The sequence below is a fragment of the Nycticebus coucang genome, chromosome 10 (genome assembly GCF_027406575.1).
Source record: "Nycticebus coucang isolate mNycCou1 chromosome 10, mNycCou1.pri, whole genome shotgun sequence".
In the NCBI taxonomy this organism is placed as follows: domain Eukaryota; kingdom Metazoa; phylum Chordata; class Mammalia; order Primates; family Lorisidae; genus Nycticebus; species Nycticebus coucang.
In genome coordinates, this window is record NC_069789.1 from 55,074,118 (window position 1) to 55,100,532 (window position 26,415).

At 37.9% G+C, this 26,415-nt stretch overlaps 1 protein-coding gene across 2 annotated transcripts in view; it reads right to left on the reverse strand.

Moving 5' to 3' along the window:
* The window catches only part of LOC128597508 (C4b-binding protein alpha chain-like), an 83,305-nt gene that overhangs the window by 3,748 nt on the left and 53,142 nt on the right, over positions 1 to 26,415 (reverse strand). For both annotated transcript variants that reach the window (XM_053607926.1, XM_053607925.1), the window contains exons 7-9: positions 21,911 to 22,093; positions 17,299 to 17,490; positions 15,254 to 15,442 (exon numbers count right to left, since the gene is read on the reverse strand). In XM_053607926.1, the coding sequence (XP_053463901.1) occupies positions 15,254 to 15,442; positions 17,299 to 17,490; positions 21,911 to 22,093 (564 nt within the window). The remainder of the gene's footprint in view (positions 1 to 15,253; positions 15,443 to 17,298; positions 17,491 to 21,910; positions 22,094 to 26,415) is intronic.

Consider the following 26,415-nt stretch of genomic DNA (forward strand, 5'->3'; position numbering starts at 1 on the left):
ATTTAGGGACTGGCAGAAAGAATAGGTGGGAGTGTTCCTTTTGCTTCCCTTTTACCTGTAGCAGTCTGCCACCTTCCAATTTGTCAGCAAGCCTATCGACCCTGATTAATCCAGGCTCTGCTGCCAGCATCAAATTGAGACCTTGGGAGCACCTAGCCAGGCTGTTAGCCCATGTGAGGTCACTTTGCCCCACCAAAGACACAAGCCAAGAAGGTAGGCACCATATTGCCTATACACATGCCAGGTGCCTGCAGCCTGCTGGGGAAGTCACAGCTCCTCAACCTCCCTGTCTCCAGATCCCACACAACCATTCCCCAGCACCTGTTTAGACTGTGACACCCACAACAGAACAGGGAGACAAAGGAGATTAGCAGCAACCACTAATGAGAAGAGTATGGAAGTTCCTCAAAAAAACTAACAATAGTACGACCATATGACAGAACAATCCCACTGCTGGGTATATATCCAAAGGTCAGGAATTCAGTATATTGAAAAAATATCTGCACTCCCATGTTTATCGCAGCACTAATCATAATAGCTAAGATTTGGGATCAACATAAATGTCCATAAATGGATGAATATATAAAGAAATTGTGGTATATATACACAATAGAATATTATGTAGTCATAATAAAAATGAAATCTTGCCATTGCAACAACATAGATGGAACTGGTAAAAGTGATGTTAAGTGAAATAAGTCAAGCACAGGAAGACAAATCTTGCATGCTTTCACTCATTTGGGAGAGCGAGAGCTAAATACTAAAAACAATTAATCTCAGGGAGACAGAAAGGATAATGATGGTTACCAAAGATCATGGAGGATAACAAGAAGGGGAAATAAAGTTGGGATGATTAATGAGTGCAAAAACATAGTTACATAGAATGAATAATATTTGATAGCACAAAAAATGGACTATAATCAAAATAAGTTAGGGCATACTATAAAATACTTAAAAGAGTAGAATAGGAATGTTCCTAACCCCCCAAAATGATAAATCACTGAGGTGATAGATAGCCCAATTACCCTGATATGATTAATTTAAACTGTATCCCTGTACCCCAACATCACATGTGTGCTATAAAAATATATAACTATTCTGTACCCATAATAATTATGAATAAAGAAATGCAAAAAAACACAGTGAAAAGTTTTAACCACAGAAGAAAGAGTTTCAAGGCTTGAAGACAAGTCTTTTGAATCATAGGTATCACGGAGAGATTTTACCCTATATTATAAATCCATAGTGATCAAAACAGCATGGTATTGGCACAAAAATAGAGACATAGACATTTAGAACCAAATAGAAAACCAAGAGACAAAACTATCATCTTATAGCCACCTGATCTTCAATAAACCAAACAAGAGAATATTCTGGGGAAAGAATCCCTATTCAATAAATAGTGCTGGGACAACTGGATAACCACACGTAAAAGAATGAAACTGGACCCGCACCTTTGTCTAATTACAAAAATTGATTCAGGATGGATAAAAGATTTAAATCTAAGGCATCAAATGATAAAAATCCTAGAAGAAAGTGTGGGAAAAACTCTTGAAGATGTTGGACTGGGTAAAGATTTCATGAAGAAGACTTCTGTGGCAGTTGCAACAACAACAAAAAAATTTTTAAGTAGGACTTAATTAAACTAAAAAGCTTCTACATAGCCAAGGACACAATATATAGCCAAGGGCACAACAATCAAAGCAAATAGACAACCTTCAGAATAGGAGAAGATATTTGCATATTACGGATCCAACAAAGGCTTGATAACTAGGATCTATAGAGAACTCAAATTAATCAACAAAAAAGGAACAAACAATCCCATCTATCACTGGGCAAGAGACATGAACAGAACCTTTGATGAAGACAGACAAATGGCTAACAAACATGAAAAAAATGCTTATTGGCAGCACCTGTGGCTCAAAGGAGTAAGGTGCCAGCCCCATATGCTGGAGGTGGCGGGTTCAAGCTCAGGCCCGGCCAAAAACTGCAAAAAAAAAAAAAAGCTTATCACCACTAATTAACAGAGAAATGCAAATCAAAACCACCCTGAGGTATCACCTAACTCCAGTAAGATTAACACAAGCACAAAGTCCCAAAGCTACAGATGCTGGATGTGGAGAATGGGAAACACTTTTACACCATTGGTGGGACTGCAAACTAATACATCCTCTTTGGAAGGAAGTATGGAGAATCCTGAAAGAACTCAAATTAGATCTCCCATTTGACCTTCAATCCCACTACTAGGCATCTACCCAGAAGAAAAAAGAATAATCATTTTATCATAAAGACATTTGCAGTAGACTGTTTATTGTTATCAATTTACAATTTCCAAATTGTGGAAACAATCTAAATGCCCACCAACCCAGGAATGGATTAACAAGCTGTGGTATATGTATATCATGGAATACTATTCAGCCGCTAAAAAAGATGGAAATTTTGCATCTTTCCTGGATAGAGTTGAAATGCATTCTTCTTAGTAAAGCATCACAAGAATAGAGAAGAAAGAATTCAATGTACTCAATTCTAATATGAAGACAGTAGATGGTCTAATATATGCCCACATAAGAGGAAAGTCAAATCAATTCAAAGTGAAGGGGTGGGGAAACAGGGAATGGGGAGAGGAGAGGAGGGTAGGGAATGGGTGTGCTCCACTTTAATGGGCACAATATTAGTGTATGGCACACCTCTTGGGGACAGGACACAATTATAAGAAGGGCTTTACTTAACAAATCCAAACAATGTAACTTAATTTGTTATACACTCAATGAAACTGAAATAATTATATATATATAATAATATAATATAATATATATACATACACAGAGACAAGAGGGAAAAGCAAAAAGCATGGAAAACCTGTTTGAGGGAATAATGGAGGAAAACTTCTCTAGTCTTTTTTTTTTTTTTTTGAGACAGAGTCTTACTATGTCACCCACCATAGAGTGCTGTGGCATCACAGCTCACAGCAACCTCAAACTCTTGGGCTTAAGCGATTCTCCTGCCTCAGCCTCCCAAGTAGCTAGGACTACAGGTGCCTGCCACAATGCCTGGCAGTTTTTTTTTGTTGTTGTTTTTTGTTTGTTTATTTTATTTTATTTTTTTGTAGCAATTGTCATTGTTTAGCTGGCTCGGGCCAGACTTGAACCCACCAGCCTCCGTGTATGTGGCTGGCACCGTAACCACTGTATGCTGTGGGCACCAAGCCAACTTCTCTAGTCTTGCTAGAGATTTAGACATCCAAATACAAGAAGGTCATACAACTCCTAGAAGATTCACTGCAAATAGAAAATCACCAAGGCACATAGTCATTAGTCTGGCCAAAGCCAAAGCAAAGGAGAAAATCCTACAAGCTGCAAAATGAAAGCACCAAATTACTTAGAAAGGACAACTCATTAGACACACAGAGGACTTCTCAGCAGATATCTTACAAGATGGAAGAGAGATTTTAGTCCTCTTAAACATAACAACTATTAACCAAGAATTTTTTATCCTGCAAAACTAACTTTCACAAATGAACGAGAAATATACCCTTTCCCACACAAGCAAACAATAAGGGGCTTTGTCACCACTGATCTGCCTTTAAGAAATGCTCAAAAGTGCTTTAATACCAAACAGAACAACTGATACTCGCCAGTGTAAAAGCAGTCAATATGAAAAAATGACAGCTCTTACAGAACAGTAACAATAGGGAGAATGCCAAGCAATTAGCATAATGATTAGACACTATCTCATTTCTCAATACTAACATTGAATGTAAACCGTCTAAATGCCCCACTTAACAGATGTAGACTAACAAATGGATAAAAAAATATAGATATATATCTTCTGTCTCCAAGAAACCCATTTAACTTGCAAAGAGTCTCATAAATTCATAGTAAAGGGGTGGGAAAAAAATACTCCATACAAATGGAAATCAAAACTGTGCATTATTAGCTATTCTTATATCAGATAAAACAGACATTAAATCAATAACATGAAAAAAAGACAAAGATGGTCATTATTTACTGACAAAGGGATCGGTTAGATAAGAAGACATAACAATCCTATATAGTACTAGATCTCCCAGATTCATCAAACAAATAGCACCAGAGCTCCCAGATTCACAAAACAAATAATACCAGACCTAGGAAATGGAATGAACATCAACATAATAATAGGAAAGGGGCTTGAGCATTCCACTGTCAGAACTAGATACATCATTGAGACAGAAATTCAAGAAAGAATCAATATTTATATGGAACTTTAAAACAAATGGATCTAACATACATTTATATCACATTCTACATCAAAACTTGCAGAATATACATTTTTCTCATCAGCACATGGAATGTTTTCCATGATAGATTATATGTTAGCCACAACCCAAAGCTCACCAAATTTTTAAAAATTGAAATCACACTGTGTTTCTTCTCAGATAACAGTGGAATAACTCCAGAAATAAATTCCAAGAACTCTCAGAGCTATATAAGCAATTAAACAACCTGGTGCTGGAAAATCTTTGAGTCAATGAGAAAATCAAGAGGATAATCAAAGAAATTTTTGAAGGAAGTGACAATGGCAATACAAGCTACAAAAATCTCTGTGATAAAAAAAGAAAAAATCCCTGGGTTATAGCAACCGCAGTTCTAAGAGGTTAAGTACATAGCCTACAAAAAAGGCTCAGCACCTGTGGCTCAAGTGGCTAAGGTGCCAGCCACATACACCTGAGCTGGCGGGTTCAAAACCAGCCCGGGCCGCCAAACAACAATGTCGGCTGAAATCAAAAAATAGCCGGGCATTGTGGTGGGTGTCTGTAGTCCCAGCTACTTGGGAGATGGAGGCAGGAGAATCGCTTGAGCCCAGGAGTTGGAGGTTGCTGTGAGCTGTGATGCCATAGTACTCTAACCAGGGCAACAGCTTGAGGCTCTGTCTTACAAAAAAAAAAAAAAAAACCTACAAAAATGACAGAAATATACATTAACAACCCAAGGATACACCTCAAGAAACTAGAAAAACAAGAACAAACCAAACCCAAAGCTAGCAGAATACAAGAAATAACAAATATAGAACAGAACTAAATAATATTGAAACCAAATGAATACAATGAATGAAACAAAAAAGATGATTCTTTGAAAGAATAAAAAAAATTGATAGACCACTAGGTAGATTAACAAGAAAAGAGAGAGTTCAAGTAAATTCAGTCAGAAATGAAAGAAATATTATGACTGAATCCATAGACATGCACAAGGTCATCTGAAGCTACAACAAACCACTCTGTGAACATAAACTAGATAAACTTGAGGAAATAAACTTTTGTAATCACATATCTTCCAAATCTTGAATCAGGAAAAAATTCAACTTGGTCCAACTCCCATATTGAGTCCTTAGCCCATAGGATAAGGACTGCCATATACAAGAAGGCCAAGTAGATGTAATTGATACTGCCCACCTACCTCACCCCTTCGCCAAAGCTGAGTAAGTAAAATTTTTGAAAAATGCAATTTTATATCCTTAGGAGTAGAAGGGGAATGGGGAAATTAGTGCCACTAATTACTTAAACAGTGAGAAATATGAGAATGCTCAACCTCATCAGAGTTCCATTAAATTCACCAGTTCATACACCATAAAAGTAATAAGAATGCTGGAGGACTAAAATACACCACTGAAAACTCAACAACATTTTAGCTCCCATTGCAAACAGAGGTAGCATCATCTGCTCTTGGGAATACTGTCCCAACCCATATGTTGGGTGACACAAAAGATTGTCAGTTTTGACTGGGTCTCATGTCAGGAAAGGGCCAAGAGTAGGCCTACTATGCAGTGAAATCATGCCTATGTCTTGGGCTCTCAGGACCCTACATAGCTTTGTGTATTGGAGGAGGCTGTAGTAAAATGCAAATGTCAATGGGACAATCATACCATAGACTCTTAAGATTCTGAAGCAAGGCCATGTTCTGCAGCAGAGAATAGTATGCTTTTTCAAATATGTCTCCTGCCAAATTACTTGGTCTTGGGAGAAACAAAGTTCTTGACCTTAGGTCATCAAGTGACCTTATAGCCAGAAGTACTCATCATGAACTGAATCTGTCAGACCCATCCGGTTATGTCAGGTGGGCAACCATCCATTATCAGAAGGGAGTGGTGCATCTGTGATTGAGCCTGAGTAGGACAAGACGGCACAAGTGAGCTGCACTAGAAGGAAGCCTGATTCCTACTTGTGCCCAGGAACTGTTGCACAAGTCCTTCTCCCTTGCATCACATCTATGGCTATATAGGTTCTGCCTTATAACCAACCCACAGAACAGGGAGAAGTCTCAGCTTGTTTCACAAGTAAACATTTTTGATTTGTGTTGTTAGGAAGTAAGAGATCACTTCCAATCCCTTTGCTCTTCAGCTGTTACGTGAGGTCTTTGGCTGGATCTCGAAAACAAACTATGTGGGCAGACTAACAAGACAGAAGCATACAAATGTTATTCATCCTACATGTGCATGAGGATCTTTGCAAGAGTAAAATACAAAGAAGTGGCCAAAGTAAGCTGCTTTCATACGGACAAAGGTGATTTGATGAGGAGCAGTATGTTTCCAGGGAACTTGGTAGGAAATACATGTATGGGGCAGAGGTATAAAATGAGTGGAGGGTAAATGTTCCTTCAGAGAGTTTATTTTTTCAGGGCCACTGAAGCCCCCAATTCCCAGTCTCTAGTAATAAGAGCTATTTTCTCCCTTTGGTACCAACCCTCAAAAAAAAAAAAAAAAAAACTTAATGGATTATTGCATGCAGGAGGAGACAGGTCAGCAAGCTCTCTCTGAAACTACAAATTCACCAATATTTTCAGTGTGAAATAATCAATACACAAGTTTGGCATATTTGAGATGGCATGCTTTTCACTCTGTCAGTGTGTACAAGCTGAAATGGATGGCAGCTGCATTAGAGCCCCATCAAGGCTGGTCTCAAAAAAGAGGTGTAAGGGGAAATCTTCCTGGTACAGTGAGCTGTAGGTGATACACCTAAAAAAGAAGGTTGGCACGGAATGAATGGCTTCTCGGGTCAGAGCCCTCCAAGGAGAAAGATTGGAAGACTGGGCACAAGGAGATCTAGTGTAGAAGCAGGTAAATGGACATAAGAGAGTGGGCAAGAAGCGTGAAGATTCTTATTTATGTGTTGACAGCAGACCATCCCCAATAAAAGAGGCATTAAACCACCAAGAATAATACAAAAAAACAAGTCTCAGCCAGTTGAAGTTAGTCATTCTCTGTCATTGGCCTCACTGGTGGTGGCAAAAGAGGAAGAGACACAAAGTGACCGTGTAGCATGAATAGAGAATAAGTATGGCCCCAATGTCATGGACTCCCACTAGCAAAGGTCATTTGTTGTCACTGAGCTTCCAACCTGCCAATATCAATCCTAAGTCCCTAATATGATACTATCCCTTAAGGCAACAAAAAACCCATTTACCAGGTTGTTTATAGTAGACCCCTTCTACACTAGAAGAAAGGACAATTTATTCTGACAGAAATAGACAAGTATTGCAAGTACGAGTTTGCCTTTTCTGAATATAGGACCTCCATTGGCACTGCTATTGGAATGATTATAGAGCTTTTGAACAATTGACATAGGATTCACTACATCCAAACAGAACACCCAGTCATAGCAAAAAGGTGTGCCATTAGAACCATGGTTATGGAATCCACTACTCAAACCACATATAGCATCACCTGAACCTGCTGACCTGTAAGAAGATTAAAATGGCTGGTTAGAGGCACAGGCACACTGGCAATGCTTGACAATGAAGGGACGCTATTTTCCACAAAGAAGTTTCTACTTTGAATTAAATATCAACCTGTGTATTGCTCTGGGTTCCCAATAAAATAAATGCATGGGTCCAGGAACCATGAGATGAAAGCATGAGTGGCTCCAAGACCACCACTGTAAGTGACTCATTTGGGGAATTTGTGCTTCTCATCCCTGAAATTCTGGGATCTGCAGGATTAAAAGTCCTGGTTGGCAAAGTTGAAACATTTCTGCCAGGAGAAAATTTTCCTATTTTCTATTAATTTATAAACTACAAAGATTTTCCTATTAATTTATAAACTACAACTAAGGCCTGGCCACTTTGAGCTCCTTTGGTCTTCTTGCCAGAAGATAAATTGTTTTTCTGCCAGGGGAATGGGTCCAGATCAACAATTCATGGGCCAATCAAACACACAGGGGGAATGGTGGTATGTGTTTAGCACTATCAGCTCTTGGTGGTGGTAAGGGAAAAATTTCACATTAGAGTGACAGTGACTGTTTGGAGGCAGCTGGAGGAAGGAAACTCAGGTAAGCAGGTTCAAATACACTTGGACAAGTGTTTTTCTGCAGATTAAGACATATGGACCAGAAATAGAGGAAGAAAAGAGAATAAATCCAAAGAAACAAAACACAGTAAAAGAAAAGTTTAGCTTAATCTCTTAGATGTAGTCTGATTTAGAAAGGAAGAGGAAACTGTGAAGGTCATTGGGAGGATAGGGAAAAGTAATGAGACAAAGCATAGAAAGTCATTCTAAGAATCATACTGAGTAGGGGGGTGGAGAGCAAGATGGTGGCCGAGTAACAGCTTCCTTGCATCTGGGCACCATGAGTCTGGAGAGATAAGACTCCAGGCATCTCTGGCTGATGGGATCTGCCTAAAATCATCCCTTTGAGGATACAGGGAGTCAGCAAGGGACTTCTGGACCCCAAGAGGAGGACAAAAACAGTGGAAAACTGGCAAGTAATTGCGTTTGTTAAAATAGGTCTAATCCCGCCGACAGCTGTTAAGTACAGTAGCAGCGAGACTGCAAACCGGAAAGGCCTTACCTGTGAACTGTTTTGGTGTTTTTGGACTTGGCACTCAGTTGAACTGCCTTGGGGAGAGCTTGAGTGGAAGTGCAGAGAACTTTGGGCATTGTCTGGGACCCCAGACTGAGCCACTGAGCCGGACGGATGGAGCTAATAGTGTTTGGCTGTGGGCCGCAGGGAGCCATTGTGAAAGAACTTCCCCAACAAGGTCCACCCTAGGGGTTGCAGTGCAAGGATCAGGCAGGACCTAATAACCAAGTGACTGAGCAACCTAAAGGCGGGGTCTGAGCCGCCTTACAGCCCTAAACGTCAGAGGCAGAGTGAGACCAGTTTTGGCACACTGGATAAGTGGATAGCCACTTCACCAGTGATTCCAGTGACAAGCACTTTCCTGGGAAAGCTTCTGCTTAGCAAGTTTAGAAGCTTAAAATGCCTTTTAAGTGGACTGAAGAGAGACTTAGGGTGTCTACCCTGTGGGGTTTGAGAAATTAGCAGAGGCCTCCAGTCATATCAGCATTGTAATTAACATCTCATACCCCAGAAGACCATCTGTGGCCCAGTCAATATTGAACAAGATATATATACTGCTTTGTTTTTGTTTGTTTGTTTTGTTTGTTTGTTTTTTGTATATTTTGATGTTGTTGTTTTGTTTTTTAATTTCAACCTTTTCCATACATATTTTTTCTTTTCTTTCTCCAGTTTTCTAGTATAAATACAATTTCCCACTGCTGCCTTTTTCAATAACTAGAACTTCATTTTTGCTAGTGTTTCTACCCCTATTATTTGGTTTTTTACCCAATTTTATCCCATAAAGTTTCTGTTTTGGTTTGATTTATACCATTTTTGTCTTTCCTCTCTACTTGGTGGAGGTGAGGTACTCAGTCTGATCAGGTTAGCAAAGAGTTGCTGACCTCAAGGGAACCACCCAACCAGGCATCCCCAGAGGTTGGGGTTTTTTAAGGTTGTGTCAAAGTACCCTACTGTACACCTAAATTGCTCTGTCTCCCTCTTTCTGCGCCTCTCTTCTTTTTGTCAATATTCCTTTTACCCACCCCCTCGCCTTTCTCTATTTTATTTTTGCTCTTTCCTTCTTTCTTTCATCCCTTCTTGTTTTTCAGCCTTCTCATTCTTCTGGTCCTATACCAAAAGGACTCATCAAAACCTTAGTCCACAGGCATGGGGACTTAAAGAGCAAGAGGAAGTGAAAGGAAAATTAGGGCAAGGAAACAGATAAAAGAAATCACTCATGAGGAAGAATCAGCAGAAAACTCCAGGCAACATAAAGAATCAGTCCAGAACAACCCCTCCAAGGGACCATGAAGTAGCTACTGCAGAGTATGACAGAAAGGGAATTTAGAATACACATGATGAAAACAATGAAGGAAATGATGGAAGCAATGAAGGAAACTGCTAATAAAGTGAAAAATAAACAAAAAGAAATCCAAAAACAGAATCAAATAAGAGATGAAGAATATGAAGAATATAGAAAGGATATAGCAGAGCTGAAGGAACTGAAACAGTCAGTTAAGGAACTTAAAGATGCAATGGAAAGTATAAGCAACAGGTTAGACCATGCAGAAGAAAGAATTTCAGAGGTAGAAGACAAAGTTCTTGAGATAACTCAGATAGTTAAAGAGGCAGAAAAGAAGAGAGAGAAAGCAGAACGTTCACTGGCAGAATTATGGGACCCTATGAAACGTTCCAACATATGAATTATAGGAATCCCAGAGGGGGAAGAAGAATGCCCCAGAGGAATGGAAGCCATACTAGAGAATATTATAAAAGAAAATTTCCCAAATATCACCAAAGATTCTGACACACTGCTTTCAGAGGGATATCAGACCCCAGATCACCTCAACTCTAACCGAGCTTCTCCAAGACACATTGTGATGAACCTTTCCAAAGTCAAGACAAAAGAAAAGATTCTGCAAGCTGCCAGGAGTAAACGCCAGTTGACCTACAGGGGCAAACCCATCAGAGTGACCGCAGACTTCTCTAATGAAACTTTCCAAGCAAGAAGACAATGGTCATCTACCTTTAATCTACTTAAACAGAACAATTTCCAGCCCAGAATTCTGTACCCTGCTACGCTAAGCTTTAAAATTGACGGAGAAATCAAATCATTTACAGATATACAAACATTGAGGAAATTTGCCACAACAAGACCAGCTCTACAGGAAATATTTCAACCTGTTCTACACACTGACCATGACAACACATCAGCAGCAAAGTAAGAACTCAGAAATTAAAGGACAGAACCTAACCTCCACACTGATGCAAAACATAAAACTAAGCAATGGACTCTCACAAAATAAGACGAATAGAATACTACCACCCTTATCAATTATCTCAATAAATGTTAATGGCTTGAATTCCCCACTGAAGAGACACAGATTGGCCGACTGGATTAAAAAACACAAGCCATCCATTTGCTGTCTACAAGAAACACACCTGGCTTCAAAAGACAAATTAAAGCTCCGAGTTAAGGGTTGGAAGACAATTTTTCAGGCAAATGGAATTCAGAAGAAAAGAGGAGTTGCAATCTTATTTTCAGATACATGTGGATTTAAAGCAACTAAAGTCAAAAAAGACAAAGATAGTCACTTTATATTTGTCAAGGGAAAAATACAACAAGAAGACATTTCAATTCTAAGTATTTATGCATCCAATTTAAATGCTCCCAGATTCTTGAAACAGACCTTACTCAGTCTGAGCAATATGATATCTGATAATGCCATAATAACAGGAGACTTTAACACTCCTCTTACAGAGCTGGACAGATCCTCTAAACAGAAATTAAACAAAGATATAAGAGATTTAAATGAGACCCTAGAACAACTGTGCTTAATAGACGCATATAGAACACTCCATCCCAAATATAAAGAATACACATTTTTCTCATCACCCCATGGAACATTCTCCAAAATTGATCATATCCTGGGACACAAAACAAATATCAAAAGAATCAAAAGAATTGAAATTTTACCTTGTATCTTCTCAGACCATAAGGCACTAAGGGCAGAACTCAACTCTAACAAAAACGTTCGACCCCACACAAAGGCATAGAAAATAAACAATCTTCTGTTGAATAAAAGATGGGTGAAGGAAGAAATAAAACAGAAATTATTAACTTCCTTGAGCATAACAACAATGAAGACACAAGCTACCAAAATCTGTGGGATACTGCAAAAGTAGTTTTGAGAGGAAAATTTATCGCTTTAGATGCCTACATTCGAAAAACAGAAAGAGAGCACATCAACAAACTCACAAGCCATCTTATGGACTTGGAAAAAGAAGAACAATCTAAGCCTAAACTCAGTAGAAGAAAAGAAATATCCAAAATCAAATCAGAGATCAATGAAATTGAAAACAAAAGAATCATTCAGAAAATTAATGAAACAAGGAGTTGGTGTTTTGAAAAAATAAATAAGATAGATAAACCATTGGCCAGACTAATGAGAAATAGAAAAGTAAAATCTCTAGTAACCTCAATCAGAAATGATAAAGGGGAAATAACAACTGATCCCACAGAGATACAAGAGATCATCTCTGAATACTACCAGAAACTCTATGCCCAGAAATTTGACAATGCGAAGGAAATGGATCAATATTTGGAATCACACCCTCTCCCTAGACTTAGCCAGGAAGAAATAGAGCTCCTGAACAGACCAATTTCAAGCACTGAGATTAAAGAAACAATAAAAAAGATTCCAAACAAAAAATGCCCTGGACCAGATGGCTTCACTCCAGAATTCTATCAAATCTTCAAGGAAGAGCTTATTCCTGTACTGCAGAAATTATTCCAAAAAATTGAGGAAGAAGGAATCTTCCCCAACACATTCTATGAAGCAAACATCACCCTGATACCAAAACCAGGAAAAGACACAACCAAAAAGGAGCATTTCAGACCAATCTCACTCATGAATATAGATGCAAAAATTCTCAACAAAATCCTAGCCAATAGATTACAGCTTATCATTAAAAAAGTCATACATCATGATCAAGTAGGTTTCATCCCAGGGATGCAAGGCTGGTTTAACATACGCAAGTCCATAAACGTTATCCACCCTATTAACAGAAGCAAAAATAAAGACCATATGATCCTCTCAATAGATGCAGAAAAAGCATTCGATAAAATCCAGCATCCTTTTCTAATTAGAACACTGAAGATTATAGGCATAGGTGGCACATTTCTAAAACTGATTGAAGCTATCTATGACAAACCCACAGCTAATATTTTACTGAATGGAGTAAAACTGAAAGCTTTTCCTCTTAAAACTGGAACCAGACAAGGTTGTCCTCTGTCACCTTTACTATTCAACATAGTGCTGGAAGTTCTAGCCAATACAATTAGGCAAGACTAGGAAATAAAGGGAATCCAAATGGGAGCAGAGGAGGTCAAACTCTCCCTCTTTGCTGATGACATGATCTTATACTTAGACAACCCCAAAGACTCAACCACAAGACTCCTAGAGGTCATCAAAACATAAGGTAATGTTTCAGAATATAAAATCAATGTCCACGAGTCAGTAGCCTTTGTATATGCCAATAACAGTGAAGATGAGAAGCTAATTAAGGACACAACTCACTTCACCATAGTTTCAAAGAAAATGAAATACCTAGGAATATACCTAACGAAGGAGGTGAAGGACCTCTATAAAGAAAACTATGAAATCCTCAGAAAGAAAATAACAGAGGATTTTAAAAAATGGAAGAACACACCATGCTCATGGATGGGCAGAATCAACATTGTTAAAATGTCTATACTTCCCAAAGCAATTTACCTAATCAATGCCATTCCTATCAAAATACCAACATCGTACTTTCAAGATTTGGAAAAGATGAGTCTGCGTTTTGTATGGAACCAGAAAAAAACCCGTATAGCTAAGGCAGTTCTTAGTAATAAAAATAAAGCTGGGGGCATCAGCATACCAGATTTTAGTCTGTACTACAAAGCCATACTGGTCAAGACAGCATGGTACTGGCACAAAAATAGAGACATAGACACTTGGAATCGAATAGAAAACCAAGAAACGAAACTAACATCTTACAACCACCTAATCTTCGATAAACTAAACAAGAACATACCTTGGGGGAAAGATTCCCTATTCAATAAATGGTGTTGGGAGAACTGAATATCCCCATGTAAAAGACTGAAACTGGACCCACACCTTTCCCCACTCACAAAAATTGATTCAAGATAGATAAAGGACTTAAATTTAAGGCATGAAACAATAAAAATCCTCCAAGAAAGCATAGAAAAAACACTGGAAGATATTGGCCTGGGGAAAGACTTCACGAAGAAGACTGCCATGGCAATTGCAACAACAAAAATAAACAAATGGGACTTCATTAAACTGAAAAGCTTCTGTACAGCCAAGGAGACAACAACCAAAGCAAAGAGACAACCTACACAATGGGAAAGGATATTTGCAGATTTTGAATCAGACAAAAGCTTGATAACTAGGATCTATAGAGAACTCAAATTAATCCACATGAAAAAAGCCAACAATCCCATATATCAATGGGCAAGAGACATGAATAGAACTTTCTCTAAAGAAGACAGATGAATGGCTAACAAACATATGAAAAAATGTTCATCATCCCTATATATTAGAGAAATGCAAATCAAAAACACCCTGAGATACCATCTAACCCCAGTGAGAATGGCCCACATCACAAAATCTCAAAACTATAGATACTGGCGTGAATGTGGAGAGAAGGGAACACTTTTACACTGCTGGTGGGACTGCAAATTAGTACAACCTTTCTGGAAGGAAGTATGGAGAAACCTCAAAGCACTCAAGCTAGACCCCCTATTTGATCCTGCAATCCCATTACTGGGCATCTACCCAGAAGGAAAGAAATCCTTTTATCATAAGGACACTCATTCTAGACTGTTTATTGCAGCTCAATTTACAATCGCCAAAATGTGGCAACAGCCTAAATGCCCACCAACCCAGGAATGGATTAACAAGCTGTGGTATATGTATACCATGGAATACTATTCAGCCATTAAAAAAAAATGGAGACTTTACATCCTTTGTATTAACCTGGATGGAAATAGAAGACGTTATTCTTAGTAAAGCACCACAAGAATGGAGAAGCATGAATCCTATGTACTCAATTTTGATATGAGGACAATTAATGACAATTAAGGTCATGGGCAGGGGAGGAACAGCAGAGAGAGGGAAGGAGGGAGAGGGGTGGGGTCTTGGTGTGTGCCACACCTTCTGGGGGCAAGACATGATTGCAAGAGGGACTTTACCTAACAAATGCAATCAGTGTAACCTGGCTTATTGTACCCTCAATGAATCCCCAACAATTAAAAAAAAAAAAAGAATCATACAGAGTATATAAATTATTTTCCCTAATTTTAAACCTTCTTAATAATCACTATCACATTGAAGCGAAGAACATCCTGACATAATATAAGCTATGAATTCTTACTGCCATCACATGCTGGTGTTTGGGGACTCCATGTGCCATCTGGTTGACATACAGCTGAAAACTTGTCTCCCAAAGAACATGTATATGAAACCTCATCTCCATAGAAATAGACACAGTCATTGCTGCGACGACTTTTTCTATGATGAATGATTTCACCGGTCTTTAGATTTGGTATTGGGCAACATAACTCTAAAAAATAAAAAGTGAGGATAATGGTTAGTAAAATCACCCCAACGAGGCTCCTGTGGCTAACAATCTTATTGTTACCTTTGGAAGATCTCACCATTAAAGAGACTAATGATACTCTAAGACTGCTCTCCCTGTCCCGGACTTAATGAAATACTTTAACCAATCAATCATTTGCCACCAACTAGGAAATTTCCTCAGGAACTTCTGAAATAAAATTTATATTAAACCTATATGAAAATGTCAATTTTCAAAAATTTTTAAGAGCAATGACAAATAGCATTTATAAATTTATGGCTTCATTGGAGTTGTATCATTTATTAAACTCTTTATTAACTTATACTTCTCATGTGTCAAGGAAGAAAAAAATTCTCAACAGTTTATATGTACCTGAAAATGAATGCATAGAATTAAGTTTAAATTATTGTTTATGGCAACAACTTTTTCTCTTAGATGCAAAAATTAAAGACAAATAGCTATTTAAATTCTTTCATATTTAATATGATTGGGGCTGATATAGGGTTATAATTCTCATTCATTAGTAGAAATACTTTAAGGTAGAACTTGATATTGCCTAATACATGTGTAAGGGAAAACATCAGAACAGAAAAATAAGCTTTATCCTCCATATCAGGACGTTGGCCAGCACTATAAGGAAGTCTTTGAGGCATACTCAAATACTTCCAGTGTTCATTTGTTTAGGAATTACAATAAAAATGCCAAACACTTATATGTTTCTTATAATGTAACAGTAATATTTTTGAAATGCTTTATGTGTGAAAATTTTTAAATATGTAAGTCATGTGTATAAATTCATATTTGATGAGATTTCATAACTTGGATAAATACCACTTACACTTTTTAAACAGCTACAAATATACTTTATTAAGTCATTAAATCAATAAGACCATAATGGGTAAAATAAATATAACCAAAAGTGTAAGTACTTGTTATTTAATTTGAGACAATATGTTTTGGCAAATGTATTTTTAATTCGGTGATTTTAATAAAAGTCTTTCATTCTATTTCCCCAAAGTAAGTCTGAGTCATTGCAATTAAACTTTGTTAAGTCACATTCTGATAAGTTAATCTAAATTACCGATTTCATTATTCATACATTTTCAAATCCTGATCTGAACCACAAAATTCCCTGTATTTTTGGCCCTTTGTGGCTTCACCTCTAAAATGGCAAGATTCTGACAGAAGAGTAGAAGGAGGATTTTCTCCCTCTCTTGTCAATTCCACTGAGGCCCATGAAATGGCATCCAGCTGCCCTTCAGCCCCTCACTTGTCCCCACAGTCAGAAGGAGAGCTTTTCCTACCAATGAAAATGGAGAAACTCTCCTTTCCATCCTCCTGAGGCAGGAATACCTGGTCAGGAGTCAGGGTCTGTCGTTAGGAAACTCATCTCCATCAACCTGCCATCTCATGGCTCAAGAAGTAAACTACAGAAGTCACCTTGCAGCTTGCTGTGTTCATGACTATATCATAGGCTTTGGGGGCCAATTACCCCGAAGTCTACAGTGGGGAGGTATGGGCTCTCAAGGAGCTGAGCTGTATTCTCCTTTATAACTTTCTCAGTGAAGAGGCTAATACTTAAACTATACACCATTTGACTTCTGTATTAGACTTCTTCTATTCCTCATTTTATTCTAAGATGGCATAAGGAAAAGTTAAAATTTCTCAGCACCTCAAGCTCTACGTTTATGGTCCCTTCTGGCTATAACACTTCACTATTCTGTTGAATTAATATAATTCTTGATATATTTTGAAGGATAAAATCACATTCACTAAAGGTAGAGAAAACTTAACATTACTGGACATTTAAGATAAAGAAATATTTAAAAACAAAAGCTCACCCTTACACCCTTTGTAGGGGGTCCATCTCAAATTTTCTTGACAAGTCACAGTTGTAGGCTCATTCACACTGGGTTTATAGCCAGAATGACAGTAGTATTTAAACACAGTCCCAACAGCATACCTTTCCTCTTTTCTTGGACGAGGATATCCCCAGGAAGCATGTGGAATATCTGGTAAGCCAGTACAACTATCTACATATAAAAGGAGGACAAGTAAGAAGGACACTGTAAGTGAGGTGGCCACATCAATCAGGGAGCCTGTCCTATTGATGGGTATCCTATATTCATTCAGCTAAGAACCAGCCTAAAATGGCTGATATATCAGCCACACCAGAAAAGTGAAAGTGAACCTTCTCCCAAATGTGCATAGCACTTACTAAGGGCATTCCCAATTATTAATCCTCTCTAATCTTTAATGTACTCCAGAAATGTTAGTTTCTGTATTGAAGCATTAGGACTGCAAGGTAAACATGGTAGGAAAACTATAACATATAAATAAATGTATCTTTCTATGTTCCCTGACTAGGGCAAATAAACAATAGTCATTCCCCTAATCTAAATGACGCCAGGAAATTTAGCATGTAATAGCTTGGCAAGAACAAAGCAAGATCCAAGCATTTTTTTGAGCCTGGGACTTGGTCATTATTTTAGTTGATAGGAACTCTAGCCATTTAGCTATTGTGAATAATGCCACTATGAATATTCATGTGAAATTTCTTTGTATGGATATCTGTTCTCCTTTCTCTTAGGTAGACACCTAGGAGGATAATTGCTGGGTCATATGATAACTCTATGCTTAAACTTTGGAGCAACTGTCAAAACTCTTTTCCAAAATAGCTGTACCCATTTACATTCCCACCAACAGTGTATGAAAGTTCCAGTTTTTCTACATCCCCACCAACATCGGTTATTATCTATTTTATTTTTATTATACACATTCCGATGGACATGAAATGTTATCTTACTGTTGCTAGAAGATTATAATTCCAAGAAATACTAAAGGAAATTCTTCAGACTAAAAACAACTGACATCAGACCATAATTTGAGTTCACACAGAAAAACAATGAGCAACAGCACAGGTCATTATGGAAGTAATTTAAAAGGTAACGTAATTGTATATTTTTTCCTTTCTTTCCTTAGCTGATTTAAATAACAATTGCATAAAGCCACATGCATATAATTGCATTATTAAACCTATAATATATAGTAATGCAATATATTTGACAATAACGACATAAAGAAGGTTGATGGGAACAAAACTGTATTGTAGAATAGAACTTCAATTCAAGAATAGAATAACTTGAATTCACAGGAAGAAGTAAAATAAAACAGAAATGATGCATAAAAAGATTAACATAGTAACTTTACGAATATATACTTTCTGTTCTTTCTTATCTCACCTACCATAAAGACATGAAACATAATATTATATAAAGCTATAATTATAACAATGCATTATGCAGTCTATAACATATATAGATGTAAAATGTGTTGCTGGATTCCTGATCAATAGTTTTTCTTTCTGCATTTTAAGTATGTCGTCTCACTGCCTTCTGGTCTCCTTTGTTTCTGAGAAATCAGTTGTTAATCTTATTGGGGTTACATGTACAAAACGTTGTGCATGATGTATTGCTTTTCTCTTGCTGCTTTCTCATCTTCGGCTTTCAACATTTTCTTTTTCTTTTTTTTTTTTTGTAGCGACAGAGTCTCACTTTATTGCCCTCGGTAGAGTGCCGTGGCATCACACAGCTCACAGCAACCTCCAACTCCTGGGCTGAAGCGATTCTCTTGCCTCAGCCTCCCGAGTAGCTGGAACTACAGGCGCCCGCCACAACGCCCAGCTATTTTTTGGTTTGCAGTTCAGCAGGGGTCGGGTTTGAACCTGCCACCCTCGGTATATGGGGCCGGCGCCTTACCGACTGAGCTACAGGCGCCGCCCGGCTTTCAACATTTTCACTATGATGTTTCTGGGTTTGGATCTTCTTGCATTCATTTTACTTGTGTTTGATGAGATTCTTGGATTTGTATGTTGTTGGGATGTTTGTTTGCTTTTGTTTGTGTTTTTTTTTTCCTTCTTTCTGTCTTTCTTTCTTTTTTTTTTCATATTTGGATGTTTTCAACCATGTTTTTTTATTTGAATAGTTTTTTACTCCTTTCTCTCTCTTCTACCTCTGGAACTCTCATTATACATGTGTTGTTTCACTTAATGGGGTTCCACATTTCTCTGATGCTCTGTTTATTTTTCTTTGGGCTTTTTTCTCTCTATACTTCAGGTTTCATAATCCCAATGAATCCATGTTTACATTCGCCAATTCTTTCTTTTGCCAACTCAAACCTATGGTTGAGTTTCTCTTGTAAAATTTTCATTTTATTTATTGTCCTTTTCAACTCCAAAATTTCTGTTTTATTTTTAAAATAGTTTCTATTTTTATTGCTGTTTTCCATTTGATGAAACATTATTATAATACTTTCTTTAATTCCTTCGATATAGTTTCCTTTAATTCTTTGAATACGTTTATAATAGCTGCTTTGATCTTCTTAGCATTTGTCTGCTAAGTCCAACCTCTGGGCCTCCTCAAAAGCAGTTTCTATTGTTGGCAGTTTTCCCCCTTTATATAGGTCATTCTTTCCTGCCTCTTTGCATGTCTGATCTTTTTTTTTTTAATCTGCCATATTAGATAATGTATTGTTGCAACTCTGGATATGTATGATTTTCCCTCAATACCTTCAGGGCCTCTTGTTTTCTTGCTTGCTTATTGGTTAATGACTTGATGGGACTAGTTCAGTTAAGTCTATTTCCCCCAAAGTGTGCTCATCCAATGGCATGCCATCTGAGTGCACACCCTGGGGCAAGCACAATCTTCCTAACCACCAAGGGTCACTCTGGTTTTCTCTTTCAATGTCTCTTTCTCATGAGGCTTTGGGCTAGTCTGTCTTTATTGGTATTATACACAACTGTTAGCCTCCTGTCATTACTAACTAATTTCTCTATTTTTTTTTAAAACTCAGTGGAACATAAATTGCTTCACAGTCTCATGCAGTTGAAGTTGGTCTCCTTGGCTGGGGAAGGGTGTTGACAGTCTTTGGAGTTTGCTTCCTATCTCCTCTGGAAAAATATCTGTTCCAGACATATGGATCAGGTGTTGGGGCTAATTAGAAAACTCATTCATCACCAGATGCCTCACCAGAGTCCTTCCTATGGTGTTAAGAGTTATGGAGAAGGGAAGGAGGAGCCAGCAGAAATGGTACTTCCCATCACCAAGTATACATATTCCAAAGACCAGAACTAGAAGTATAAGTTCTGTCAATATTCACTAGCTATCAAATCTACTCACAATAGTTTTTCCATTCTAGGAAGCTGGAGAAGATGGGAGGTGCCACTTTGCTACTGAGCCCACTGCAACAGCTCTCCTGCAATGCAACAGAAAGCCATGCAGGAAATAGGGACTAAATTCCATACCATCTTCCCACCTCCATCCTCCCTATTTAATGGAAATAGGGGTGGAGGAGCAGACACTGACATCTGGCTGCTGCCACCTATCCAATATAGGCCTTCCACAACTTAGAGTTCTGGAACATGCTATCACACAATGTTCCCTGGTTGCCAGATCCACCCTAAATACCTGTTACACACCAGGGAGCTGGGAAAGATGGGAAGTGCCACTTGTGAACCCACTGGAACAGTTCTACAAGGTAAAGCTATTGGTGGCTGGATGTAATCTCTAGCTCTATTTCAATGTCCTTCCACTGTTTATAACAAGTCACCATGTATTTGCTGAATAAATGCTTCTCAATTTGTTATAAGCACCTTGATCAATCTCCAGAGACCTTGAATGGTTTGCTAATTTTGACCAGCTTGAAAGATACCTCTACAGGGAGAGGTCTCTTCAAATTCCCTACACCACCATTCCATATGTCCCCAGAATATAGTTATTGTCATTTTATGAGGGCAAAAGTAAGAATACAAGACATCAGTGGCTTCATCCTTATACCAGGTGCATGATTTGGGGCAAGTCATTTAGCCTTTATGAAGTTTCTTCATCTGGAAAATGCTTATAATAATAGTGCCCACAATGATTGGGAGGAGTCACTGAGTTAATTCTTGTTATGTACCTAGTCAAATCATTTCTATTACAATTATCATTATTTTTAATAATCCGTATGAGTCTATGACTGCAGAGTGGCAGAACCATAATTGGTCCAAATAATATTTTTGTGCAAGTTAGAAGAAGGTTCTTTTCCTCTGGATACTTTTTGTTATTTGCCTTTCAAAATAATTATCATAATTTGATGATTTTGTTAGAATAAGACAATTTTCTATCAACTAGTAGAATATTATTGAAATAAGTACATTAATCCACAATATCTACAATGTTAATGCCTCCCTTTGGAGTGTGCACAAACTCTACAACTATATATGGCAGCCTTTTTTACTGATTTATGACTTTTCCAAAAGTACTGAAAGCATTTTTCTATCCAACAAGAAAAAGGATTATTGACAATTTAAATTGTATTGTGATTCAAAATGGGTCTTAGCATGCAAGTATGCCCACCAACATTCTAGTACCTTTTGATCCCAAACATTCAAATTCCTTCATGGTCTATACTTACTGAGCTCACAAGTAGGAGGAGAAGGATTCCATTTGTTATCCTCTTCACAATGAATTAAATTGCTGCCTCTAAGAATGAAACCCTTCTGGCACTCAAACACAACAGAATCTTTGTAAGTATAGCGGGCTCCAAATCCAGAAACAATATTTCCATGTGGTACCTTTGGCTGAGGACAGTTGATTTCTAAAGAATCATGAGAAAAGACAAGTGGATTTTAAAAGAGAAATGGCAATGAGGATATTGCTACTACTGCTAATCCAGTTACAAGTTTCACACAAACACCTGATATAAGTACATGCCAAGAAGATACAATAAAATATTTTAAAGTGAATATATGAGGCCGGTTGCAATGATTCATGCCTGTAATCCTAGCACTCTGGGAGGCTGAGGTGGGTGGATTGCCTGAGCTCAGGAGTTTGAGACCAGCCTAAGCCAGAGAAAGACCTTGTTTCTAAAAATAGCAGGGCATTGTGGTAGGTATCTGTAGTCCCAGCTACCTGGGAAGCTGAAGCAAGAGAATTGCTTAAGCCCAAGAGTTTGAGGTTATTGTGAGCTGTGATGTCATAGCATTTTACCAAGAGTGACAAAGTGAGATTCTCTCTCAAAAAAAAATAAAAATAAAAAATAAAGTAAATATATAGAGAGAATCTAGAAACCAAGCCATATATCTACAGCCATGTAATCTTTGAAAAAGTTGACAAAAACACATATTGAGGAAAGGATACCCTTTTCAATAAATGGTACTGGGAAAACTACATTGCCACATGCAAAAGAATGAAACTGGACCCACATCTCTCAGTATAAAAAAATCTACTCAGATGGATTAATGATGTGAAGATAGGCCCTGAAACTATAAAATTACTAGCAGAAAACCTAGGGAAAACTCTTGTGGACATTGGTCTAGACAAAGAATTTACAACTAAGAACTGAAAAGTATAGGCAATAGAAACAAAAATAAACAAATGAGAATTTATTATAAATCCTCTGCATAGCAAAATAAATAATCAGAATGCATAGACAACCTACAGAAAGGGAGAAAATATTTTCAAACTATACATCTAACAGGGAACTAATATCCAAAATTTACAATAAACTCAAACAACTCAACAACAACAAAACAATCAACCCCCAGGTGGTGCCTGTGGCTCAAAGGAGTAGGGTGCCACCCATATACCAGAAGTGGTGGGTTCAAACCCGGCCCCAACCAAAAACTGCAAAAAAAAAAAAAAGAAAAAGAAAGAAACCCCCCAAACGAAAAACAATTAACCCCACTAAAAAATGGGCTAAGGGAAGGGTGGAGCAAGGTGGCAGAATAGAGATAGCTTCTTTGCAGCCATGTGTGATGAGGCTGGGAAGAAAAGACTCCACGCACCTCTGGCTTGTAGGCTCTGCCCAGAAACATCCCTATGGGGTACAGGGAGGCAGCAGGAGACTTCAGGACCCCAAGAGGAGGACGGAAGCAGTGGAGAAGCAGCACAAGGGCAAGCACTTGTGGGCTGGCAGAGACCAGCCAGTGCAAGGGCAGCAGTGGCAAAAGTTTATGGACAGATAGGGCCTGCCCTGCTGAGTTTGTTTGTTTGTTTATTTGTTTGTTTTCTGGATCTGGGCACTTGGTTGAGTTACCTTGGGAGAATATGAGAGAGCAAGCAAGTGATTTTGAACAGTATCTAGGGGATGGGACTGAGCCACTCACTAGGCAGAGTGGAGCTTTCATTGTTCACCTGCAAGCCAGGCACAGCCATTGTGGGAAATCTGCCTTGCAGCCTTGGCCATCGGGCCCTTCTGAGAAGTGGGGAAGCCACTCCTGGGGAGATCTGAGGGACACACCCTTTCCTAGGAAAGCCACTGAGTGGCAAAGGGTGATGGTTTGGAAAGGTCAAGGCATGTCAATTAAGCAGGCTGAGGAGAGCTTCAGGTTCCCAACCCTGTGGGAATTGAGGGCAAAGATGTAAGGAAGATGGAACCAGGTCTCCTCAGCAAGACAGAGGCATCCAGTCTCCATCTTTTACAGCTGTATCAGCATTGTGATCAGCATTTTTACCTAAGAAGATCACCTGTTGCACAGCCAATATACAGCAAGATATATATTTTTTTCCTTTAAAAATTTTTTTTCATCTTTCACCCCTAGACTTTTCTTTTTCTTTTTTCTCTTGTAAATATAATTTTTCATTTTTTTCTTCTTCAATAGTAAGGGCTTCATTTTTGTTGGTTTTTATGCCCTTGTTATTCTTCTTTTCCTCAATTTTGTCTCTTTAAGCAGTGGTTCTCAAAGGTCCTAATGCTGCAACCCTTTAATACAGTTCCTGTGCATCATGACCCACAAGTTGAGAACTACTGCCTTAAAGCTTTTTGTTTATTTTGTGTTGATTTATAGTATTTTTGTTTTTCTTCTTTATTTAGTGGAAGTGGGGTCTTGTGTCTGCTCAGGCTGACAAAGACCTCCTGACCTTGAGGGACCCACCCTAATCAGTTCCTTAGAGGTTGGGATTTGTGGGTGTGGGTCAAAGTAGCCTACTGTACACCAGTATTACTCCTGTCTCTCTCTTTCTGTTCCTCTCTTCTTTTGTGAATCTTCCCTTTTACTTCCCCCTTTCCTTTATCTTTTTCTTTTTTTATCTTTTATGCCTTCTTGCTGTTTAATCTTCTCTTCCTTTTGGTCCTATACCAAAAGGATACTTCAACGTCTTAGGTCAGAGGCACAGTAACTTAAAGAGGAAAAGGAAGTGAAAGTAAAAAGAAGGGCAAGGAAACAGACAAAAAGAAAACATTCATGAGAAAAAAACAGCAGAAAAATCTTGGCAACATGAAAAACCAAAACAGAAAACCCCTCCTCCCCCAAGGGATCATGAGGTAGCTACTGCAGAAGATTCTCCCTATAAACAAATGTTAGAGATGACAGAAAGGAAATTTAAAATATGAATAATAAAAACAATGAAGGAAATTGCTGAGAAAGTGAATAATAACCAAAAGGAAATCCAAAAATGAATCAAATAAGTGATGAACAATATAAAGAATATAAAAAGGACATAGCAGAGCTTAAGAAAGTAAAGCAGTCAATGAGGGAACTTAAACATCCAATAGAAAGTATCAATAACAGATTAGACATGGAGAAGAAAGAATCTCAGAAGTAGAGCATAAAGCTCTTGAGTTAACATAGGGAGTTAAAGAGACAGAAAAAGAGGGAGAGAAAGCATAAAATTCACTGAGAGAAGTATAAAACTTCATGAAGTGTTCAAACATAACAAATTATAGAAGAAGGGAAGAAGGGGAAGAAGAATGCCCCAGAGGAATGGAAGCCCTATTAGAGGATATTATAAATGAAAATTTCCCAAGTATCACCAAAGATTCTGACATACTCCTTTCAGAGGGATATCAAATTCAAAGTTGTCTCAACTCAAACAGAGCTTCTCTAAAACACATTGTCATGAACCTATCCAAAGTCAAGATGAAAGAAAAAATTCTGCAAGCAGCCAGGAGTAAGTGCCAATTGACCTAGATGGGCAAATCCATCAGGGTGACTACAATTGTCTCAAATGAAACTTTTCAAGACAGAAGAGAATGGCCATCTACCTTTAACCTACTTAAATTTTCAGCCCAGAGTTCTATATCCTGCTAAGCTAAGCTTTAAAATTGATGGAAAAATCTAATCTTTTACTGATATGCAAACATTCATGCCTGCATGAAAAAAAAAAAACAGAAAGAGAGCACATCAACAATCTAATGAATTGTCTTAAAGTACGGGAAAAGGAAAAGCAATCCAATCCCAAACCTAGTAAAGGAAAAAAAATAACCAAAATTAAATCAGAAATAAATAAAATTGAAAATTAAAGAATCATTCAGAAAAGTAATCAAAAAAATTGATTCTTCAAAAAGATAAATAAAATTGATAAACCATTGGCCAGATCTCCAGAAACAGAAAGATAAATTCTTTAATAACCTAAATCAGAAACAAAAAGGAGGAAATAATAACTGATACCACAGAGATACAAGAGATTATTTCCAACTACTACCAAAAAATCTATGCCCAGAAATTTGGCAATGTGGAGGAAATGGACCAATACTTGGAATCCAAACATCTCCCTAGACTTAGCCAAGAAAAAATAGATCTCTTGAACAGACCAATATCAAGCACTCAGATCAAAGAAACAATAAAAAACTTTCAACAAAAGAAGGCCTGGACCAAATGGCTTCACATCAGAATTCTAACAGACCTTCAAAGATGAGCATATTCCCATAATGAAGAAACTATTACAAAACATTGAGAGGGAAGGAACTTTCCCCAACACATTCTATGAAGCAAACATCACCTTGCTTCCAAAACCAGGAAAGGACCCAACTAAAAAGGAGAACTACAGACCAATTTCACTAATGAATATCAGTGCAAATACACTCAACAAAATCTTAGCTAACAGATTGCAGCTACACATTAAAAAAATTATTAATCACGATCAAATATGTTTCATCACAAGGATGCAAGGCTGGTTTAGCCTAAGCAAGTTATAAAT